The sequence below is a fragment of the Lactuca saligna genome, chromosome 4, assembly GCF_052625555.1.
Source record: "Lactuca saligna cultivar CGN05327 chromosome 4, ASM5262555v1, whole genome shotgun sequence".
Taxonomy (NCBI): domain Eukaryota; kingdom Viridiplantae; phylum Streptophyta; class Magnoliopsida; order Asterales; family Asteraceae; genus Lactuca; species Lactuca saligna.
This window is the reverse complement of record NC_136420.1, coordinates 320,743,400-320,753,309: the sequence shown is the minus strand read 5'-3', so window position 1 is coordinate 320,753,309 and position 9,910 is coordinate 320,743,400. Positions and strand designations below refer to the sequence as shown.

Genomic DNA, 9,910 nt, shown 5'->3' with positions numbered 1-9,910 from the left:
TTTGTGTGTGTATGTTGTGGTATGGTATCTCCTCTCTCCTCCAAACACTAAGTTCAAAGTTGAACTCCATTATACAAAAAATGGAAAGGCATCCAATCTTGTCATACTAACCCCCAATATAATTCGGTTTTAGGAAAATTTAAAGAAAATAGGATTCTCTATAGAAATTGGTTCGTAAAAAAGGTCGTTTTGTTCTTACGAGGCATACTTTAGATTTTTAAGCATTTCGATTGATTTCAATAATAGAAAATACGATTCCTAAATATCAAACCGGACTATTTAAAGTGTGTGTTTATAAACTTTATATGATCCACACTGAGATACACAAAACCAACTCTTAATTACAAGATTTGGTTCCAAATGTGCTATGAATTTCTAATATGTTCTAACTTCTACATAGATCTATTTGAGGTGTCATTTATAACCTTCAACTTTTGTAAATAATTGGATCCATCACGCATAAATTCCACATAGATCTTTTTTAAAGTGAAGATGATTCCGTTCATTTTGAAAAATATACATCATATACTACATTTTACTATACTAAACTTATGAAAGTAACTAACTGCTGGAGCGACTGCGGTTAAATGACACATGAAATGTTAAGAAACAATTACTATGGACTTTCAACTTGTAAAATTTCTGGCACCACTCAGCCCTTGTGGCCATGAAGGTTCGTCTGTAGTGACTCCAGGGCATGAGGCAAAGCTTTATGTTTGCAGCGGGGGATTAATCGGTGCGCGAAAGCTGGTCCGGAAACCCTCGTTAGGGAAGTTCCCTTTCCAAAAAAAAAAAAAACTTGTAAAATTCCGGATATAAATGATTTTAAATGATAATTTTTTTTTTTTTTTAACATTAAATGTTTTGTCAACAATTACGTACATTAGAGATAGTTTAACTAATTGATCAACTATAGTATAAGATCCATTTTTCTCATAAATACGAAACCTAGTCGTTAATTGAAAATGATTTATTTCTTTTTACACCAATATGGTTTTCATATTCATGTAAATGGCAAGAGCACTTTGTATTTCAAGGTTTATTCGTTTGTCAAAATTCCCAATAACTTAATTTGTACAAGTTCAACGGAAAATGCATTCTTTGAGAACCGATCTTTCTAGTTCCAAAACACAGTTTTTAGGGTAAAGATTATAGACCATGCATATACATCTTATGGAGACGATCTTCATGGTTCCAAGAAAGTGACGTGTCTTCATATCATATATATCAACAAGGAAGTGATGCATCCTAGTATCGAGGTGAAGATATTAAAGCTTTGCTTGATCAAGTTGGAATTATCATTTATTATGCAGGTTTATATATTACGTACCATTGCCAACTTCAAAGTGTATCTCACTTATCATATGTGTTGAAATGTTGTGTTGTACCAATTCCCTTTATTAAGCAATATTGTTATGTTATAGTAGAAGTTTATTGATCAGTTATTGCAGTTTTTGAAATTTATTGTCTTCGAGATTATTATTTCCATAATATAATTTTTTGTTTAAAGTGTTATTTTCTTAATAAAAAAAACCCTTATATTTTAACATTTTCTCTTTTTAGACCTATTTTTTTCTCCAAAGACATTACTTTTATCTGTTGTTTATTTCAGAACCTAGAGTTAAACTGAGTTTTTTTATTTTTTATTTTTTATTTTTATTTTTATTATTATTTTTTTTTTTACAAAAGACCCTATGTTTTGTATTTTTTTTCTTTTTTCATTAAGCCATTTTGAACAAATCCAACATTTATATTATATTAAACAAACATTTTCATTTCCTAGTATAAAATTAGTTGCCACTTGTCGTCTGACAGTCGCAAGACCACCGCTGGACCGCACCGGATAAACAACAAATTTAGTGATATTTTTTTGGTCGTATTCACAGTTTAATAGAATAAAAATTATAGCTCTCATTTCTTTGGTAATACATTTTGGCACATATAATTTTACTTTTGCAGCAAAATATAGAAAATTTAATAAGAATAAATGGAATTATATCTGGACAAAATCAATTTTCTCTTTTTAATTCTTTGAAAAATATATATTCACTACAAGAAATATATCATTTAGCGGCGACACTTTTAGTGGCGACTATTGGCTTTACCGGCGACTCTAGCTATAGTCGCCGGTAAAGCCCATAGTCGCCGCTACAAGTATCGCCGCTAAAGAGTTGTCACCCGAATCCGCACTTTCCCCCTACATTGCATCTCAACCGTTCGATGAGATATCCAATCCAACGGGTGGGGTGCCTTATCCGGTCTAACCTAATACCGGCGACACGCATGTCGCCGCTAAAACCCTAAAAAAGTCGCCGCTAATTGTATGCTAAAAATGACGCGGTACCCTTCCCTCCAGTTTGTCGCCGCTATTAACAATTGTCGCCGGTATTGACCTCGCGTCGCCGCTAAAGGTGTCGCCGCTATTGATGATCCCAGATAAAAAAAAAAAACGCACGCAGATTACAGTACCTTCTTCATTTCCCTTTCTCCCTTTCTGTTTGCTTTGAGTTCCTTCACCATTTTTCCGATTTCTTCTTCAATCTCCTTCTTTCTAGCAAATTTCTCCCCTCATTGTTCCAAGCAAGTGTCCCTAGGTGTGGTTAAAGGTTTGGGATCAATTTCTACCTCCATTTCTTGAAGAAAGGTAAGTTTTATTTTGATGATTTCATTTTTGTGTTGTATGAATGATAATAAATTGCTCATGTTCTTTATTTTTGGTGGTGTTGTTTTGGATTAGAAGCATTGTTCCAAGCAAGTGGTTAAAGCTTTGTGATCAATTTGTAGGTGCCTCCATTTGTTGAAGAAAGGTAAGTTTTTTTTTATAATTTCTTTTTTATTTTGTATGAATTTTGATTTGTAGCTTTATGTAGTGATTGAATGATAATAAATTGTTCATATTTTTGTTTTTGGTGGTATTGTTTTGGATTAGAAGCAAGTTATTCAATTTTTTGTTTGTGGTTATTTAATTGCAATTAGTTGTATAGCTTCAAGTTGTATTTATATGTGAAATTATGTGATAATTGTCATATGTGAAAATTGGATTGTATATTTTGTATTTGTTTGAATATATGTGAATTTGGTATATATATTCCAATGTATGTGTGTTTGATGTATATGTGGTATATTAGTAGAAGTTATATGTATTTGTTATAAGTAGAATGTTATTGTGTGTATGTGAATGTATGTATGTTTGTTGTAAATGTGATATATGATTGTGAAACTTTTGTATTTGGTATAAATAGGATGTTATTATGTATATATGTGAAATTATGTGTATTTGGTTTAAATAGGATGTTATTTTGTGTGTATTTGTATTTGATGTATATGTGGTATATGTATGTAAAAGTATGTGAATTTCACCTTCTTATGTATTATGTAAAACTATGTGGTTTTGGTATAAGTAGGATGCTATAATTGAAATAAAAAAAAAATACATTATTTTTATAATTTGAAAAAAAAAACACAAAAAAAAACTATAAAATTGTTTAAAAACTTATATACAAAAAACTAGAAAGCTTCTAGTTTTTACCCAAGCTAACTCCAAATTAATTAACCAATAAGTTATATAGTTAACTTATAATTGGAAAAAAAAACACAAAAAAAATTATAAAAATCTTTAAAAACTTATATACATTTTAATCTCGACGGTAAAAAATACAACACAACAACATAATACGTATGTAAAACTATGTGGTTTTGGTATAAGTAGGATGCTATAATTGAAATAAAAAAAAATACATTATTTTTATAATTTGAAAAAAAAAACACAAAAAAAACTATAAAATTGTTTAAAAACTTATATACAAAAACTAGAAAGCTTCTAGTTTTTACCCAAGCTAACTCCAAATTAATTAACCAATAAGTTATATAGTTAACTTATAATTGGAAAAAAAAACACAAAAAAAATTATAAAAATCTTTAAAAACTTATATACATTTTAATCTCGACGGTAAAAAATACAACACAACAACATAATACGTATGTAAAAGTATGTGGTTTTCTTATAAGTAGGGTGCTATAATTGAAAAAAAAAATACATTATTTTTATAAATTGAAAAAAAAAAACACAAAAAAAAACTATAAAATTGTTTAAAAACTTATATACAAAAACTAGAAAGCTTCTAGTTTTTACCCAAGCTAACTCCAAATTAATTAACCAATAAGTTATATAGTTAACTTATAATTGGAAAAAAAAACACAAAAAAAATTATAAAAATCTTTAAAAACTTATATACATTTTAATCTCGACGGTAAAAAATACAACACAACAACATAATACGTATGTAAAAGTATGTGGTTTTCTTATAAGTAGGATGCTATAATTGAAAAAAAAATACATTATTTTTATAAATTGAAAAAAAAACACAAAAAAAAAACTATAAAATTGTTTAAAAACTTATATACAAAAACTAGAAAGCTTCTAGTTTTTACCCAAGCTAACTTACAAGTAATTTTAATTAAAATTAATTAAAAAAATGCATAAATAAAAATTTTTAATTTATTTTTTTCATTTCTTTATTACTTAATTTTTGTATTATTTTAGATGTAAAAAAATGTGGATTGAAAAAAAAACAATGCTAATTCTGTATACTAAACTCTAAACCCAAAATTATGTTTCAGCAACATCATGTCTATTGATAAAAGCTGGACTACTAATCCATATCGAAACCATCCCGAGTTCCAAGCAGGACTCAAAGCTTTTATTGAGAAGTCGAAGTTGCACGTTGATAGTAATGGTAAAATCAGATGTGCGTGTGAAAAATGTGATAACCGTTACTTCAAGTACCCGACTGTAGTTGAACGCCATATATTTATAAATGGTTTCAGTAAGGCGTACAAAATTTGGATCTATCATGGTGAATCTTTTATTCCTCCCGTCGTTTTGCCAAGTAACGAAATGGCCGATTTAATCGACGATGTGATGTGGGAGTCGAGAGAAAATGATACCAACCTCGATGAAGGAACCTCGAATACAAGGGGTAGCGTTGTGGATGATGATTTTGCACAGTTGTTGGAGGAAATGGAAACTCAATTGTATACTGGTTGCATCTTTTCTTCCCTTGAGTTTCTAGCAAAGTTAATGCATATCAAGGTGAACAACAAATGGACTGATAGTTCATTTGATCAACTCCTTGAGCTCTTGCAATTAGCATTTCCCAAAGGCAACAAGGTTCCCCTTTCACATTATCTAGCCAAGAAGAAACTAAAGTCTATTGGCCTGGGGTATGAGTCGATACATGTGTGTAAAAACGATTGTTGTCTCTTTTGGAAAGAACATGATTCATTGCAAGTTTGTCCCGTTTGTAAAGAGAGCCGATGGATCGATAAAAACACCAAGGGTAAGAAAGTACCTCATAAGGTGTTACGGTACTTTCCTGTGACCCCTAGACTACGACGTTTATATTGTTCGAGGCACACTACCAAAAATATGATTTGGCATAGTACCAGACGTTCAGAAGATGGTGTGATGATTCATCCTGTTGATGGGGAACATTGGCAAGATTTTGATAAAAAATACCCCGACTTCTCGAGTGAACCCCGTAACGTACGCCTAGGTCTTTCAGCTGACGGTTTCAATCCATTTGGAAACATGTGTAATCTACATAGCACATGGCCGGTCATACTCACCACATACAATCTGCCACCCTGGCTTTGTATGAAAGAGTCATCATTCATGTTGACTTTGTTGATTCCAGGACCGAAAGCTCCAGGTAAGGATATGGATGTTTTCCTTAGACCGTTGGTGGAAGAGCTTAAACATTTGTGGAACTCAGGTGTACGTATTAAAGATGCGGCGACAAACACATTCTTCACGATGAGAGCTATGTTGTTGTGGACAATAAACGATTGGCCAGCTCGTAGTAGTTTATCGGGTTGGAGTGGGCAAGGGTATAGAGCATGTGCTACTTGCAATGAAGACACTCCTTCGTACCGTGCAACAAACAAAGTCGTATACATCGGTCATCGTCGTTTCCTAGATGCTAATGATCCGTTAAGAAAGAGGTTGGACTTTAATGGGATGGAAGAGACAAGACCCGCTCCGAGACACTTTAATAATGATGACATACAAGAGCAACTAGGTCGTCTACTAACTCGTAAAGGAAACTGTATTACAACATTTAGCGGTAATTATTTATTTAAATATATTTTATAGGTTTAACTATAATTGTTTCTTACTTGGTTAACTTTTTTTTTTTAATTGTAGACAAAGTTTGATCTCAATCAAATGTACCAGGATGCACAAGCTACTTTATTGACAGAGAGTTTTCAAGCAGCCTTGTTAAGAGGTTTTCGAGAGCGTAAAGCCGACGCAAAAGAATATTTCAACATGGTCGGAGGGTATGAAGATATCCCGAGAGCATTGGCAAATCCTCCGGATGGTATGCTTGTTGATAACTGGGAGAAGACAGTTGAGTATTTTCAAACTGACGAACACAAAATTGCTTCAGAAAGGAACAAAAAAATCCGTGAAAAGCAAACAATTGTGAATCGTGGGGGTTCGAGCTCGTATAGCAGTACTTGCTATAAGAAGGTACCGTACGATACATGTAATTATTTATTTAAAATATAATCTAATTTTTAAACTTAAACAGAACCTTAAGAGAGTGGAAACATTTCGCAAAGCTCACACCGATAAGAATGGTGTATTTGTTACTGCTGAATCGGAACAACAATATGTAAGTATTTAATTATAATTTTATCATATATTTAAATGTTTATTTATACTTAATTGTTACTCACTTTTGGGAGTTACAGAATCGGTTAGTTGAAGAGCTGCTAGAACAAACTCAAGGTGAAAGTGAGTTTACGCCAACTCAAGAAAGAGCTACGTTCGAGAAAGTATTAGGAGAACGACGTGGCCACATTAGAGGCATTGGCCGCAAACCTTCTGGTCTCCCGACGATTCCACAGCCTTCGCAACCATCACAACCACCATCACAACCATCACAGGTAAAATAGCAATCTATTTTAGCATCGTAAAATGCATGTTGATTTGGTAGTTTTGGTTTTGTGGTGGTTATTTGCTCAAAAGTTTGGTAATTTAGTTTTTGTCCCAAGTGCAAAATATAGCAATGTACTTTGGTTTTCTATCTTACTTTAAAAATAACAATGTATTTTGATAGTTTATGTTATTAATTATGTAGTTGGAAAATATAGCAATGTACTTTGTTTATGTTTGACGATCTAACTTATAATTTTATATATATTGTTATTAATTATGTAGTTGGAAAATCTTCGTGCAATGCTCGCCGACCCGGCATGTAGGGATGAGCTTTATTCGTTTTTTCAATCCCAAAACAATCAAGGAAACGATGGGAACAGCGATGAGGGTATGTAAAGAATGGGTTTTATTTGCATATGTTGTCTCGTTTTGCTACTTAGTAGAATGTAAAAATTTTGTTGTTTTGCTACTCGGATAGTATGACTTTTGATATTTAATTGTATATTGGATGTTTGTTTGTAATAGGATGTTTGTTTGACACTATTATGTTTGATATTTAATAGGATGTTTGTTTTGTAATTAGCGTCGACACTATTGGTTTTGATATTTAATCGAATATTGTTATTACCGGCGACACTTTTACCTGCGATATTATCACCGGCAACACTTTTACCTGCGATATTATCACCGGCAACGAAAATCGTTATTTAAAAAAAAAAATTGAAAAACAAATTACCGGCGACACTTTTACCGGCGACAGTTATCATTACCGGCGACACTTTTGCCGGCGACACTATTAGCGGCGACATATGTCATTCCCGGCGACAATATTATTAGCGGCGACATACTAATAGCGGCGACTATTATCTTTAGCGGCGACAAATTGATCAATAGCGACGAGTCAGTACCGGCGACTCATTACCGGCGACATTTGGGACTTTTACCGGCGACTTTTGTCGCCGGTAATGGCCTTTTTCCTTGTGGTGATTGTTTATAAGATATATTCATAGTTTAAAATACCATATTCATAGTTTAATAATTATATTAATTTACTAATATGCAATTTAATATTTTCATACATATATTCGTTCATATTTTACTACAAAATTTATACAACTTAGTACAATCTATTTTTAGTTTAATACAAAAAATTCACAGCGTAATATATTCCATCATACGCTAATTCACAAATTTAAATAAGTCAAACCCAAACTCTACTACCACCACCACAACTAACACACACCGCCACCAACTACATGTATTGCTTTCGCAACTATTATTCCTTCCAAAACAGATCTGTATATTAAATCATGAATTTATAACTTAAATATTATATTCATAGTTTAATAAACAAATTAGTTTACTAAGTAAGATTGTAATGCACAAATAATTATAAAAACTAATATATGCTTACATATTTATACAATACAAAATTTTAATATATTCACAAAAAATAATACAAACATTCATTCATAAATTAGTCAGATTTAAACACAAAATTCCTTAAAAGTTCACAGCTTAATACAATCAATTCATAGTTCAGTACACAAAATTTATAGCTTAATATTTAAAGTTCACAGTTTAATACATAAAAATTATATAATCTCAATTATATTCTCAATTTAAAACTTACATATATACCTTTATGTATAGGCTAGTACTTTATTCAAAGTTTATTTACACAAATATTTACATTTAAATTTTACATACTTTGTTCAAATTAAATTAAATCAGATGTATGTATAATGTTGCTTTCATCTCATATTTCAGAAGCAAACAACGAATTAACAAAAAATTCACAATTTAATACTCAATGAACAGTTTAATATAGTTAATTCACAACTTAATATAATCAAATAACGGCTTAATACAAAAAAATCACAGCTTAATGTAATAATTTTGATGTTTAATACATGAAAATATACATTCACGAGCATTTTCTAAAATTAAAACTTACATTTTAAGACTGTAATTCACAATTTAATAAAGCATTTTAAGACTCTCATTAATAGTATTTACAACTTAAAAACATAATTGACTTTGTGGAAGTATTTCATCAAATATTTTGTATGCACCGCAAAAATTCACAGTTTAATAAAGTTTTTTAGGACTCTTATTCGCAGTTTAATAAAATAAATTTCGACTCTCATTCATAGTATTCACAACTAAAAATATATTAATTCACTTAGTCACAGGTAAAACTTAAAACTAAAATTAACATAACTAAACAATAATTGAAATATTAAAACATCACAATTCACAACTTACAAAAAAAAACTAAATTCAAGAAAAAAAAATACATAATAGCACACATTATAAATTAAATTTAGACAATAACAACCATAAAACATAAAATTTGAATACCATTTTATGCAAATTTTATAACAAATAAAAAAAATGTGGGTTCACAACTTAATATAAGTTAAAAATAAGATTGAAAAAAACGCATACAACAAATGAGATATTAGGACATTTAATTCATACCTTAACTAAAAGAAAAATGTAATAGCCCGAAATCCAGGTACACCCATTTAGCCCTTAATCTTTTCATAAAATGTCATGTTGGCCCTTTTGTGTTGGGCGAGTACGCTGGGCGTACAAAGAGTATGCTGCGCGTACTCGCACACTTAATTGAATGCGTTGTCACCCGGGTACGCTGGGCGTACCTAAGGTTACGTCGGGCATAACCGGTCCAAACCCAAAACCCTAATATGGCTTGAGGGCTATAAAAGGAATGATATGGCCTTGTCCCTCAGCCACCATCCTTCAGAAAGAAACCTTAAGAGAGCTTTTCCTTCGTTTTTAGCTTGGGTGTGTGTGCTCTAAGCTTCAAGGTGTCATTTCAAGGTAGCAAAAGAGAAGATGAGTCCATTGTGGAGGCTAGAAGTTGGTGCACAAGTGTAGATCCGAGGATAACAAAGGTTGGAGCTTCTTGTCGAGGTAAAAAGTTCAGATCTTGCCTTGTTG

The 9,910-nt window shown here is 31.4% G+C and overlaps 1 protein-coding gene across 1 annotated transcript; it reads left to right on the top strand.

Moving 5' to 3' along the window:
• The first annotated feature begins 4,627 nt into the window (after positions 1-4,627).
• LOC145040899 (uncharacterized) lies at positions 4,628-6,154 on the top strand. Its single transcript, XM_078988783.1, has one exon. It carries the CDS (start codon positions 4,628-4,630, stop codon positions 6,152-6,154), a length of 1,527 nt encoding a protein of 508 aa, XP_078844909.1.
• The last annotated feature ends 3,756 nt before the right edge of the window (positions 6,155-9,910 follow it).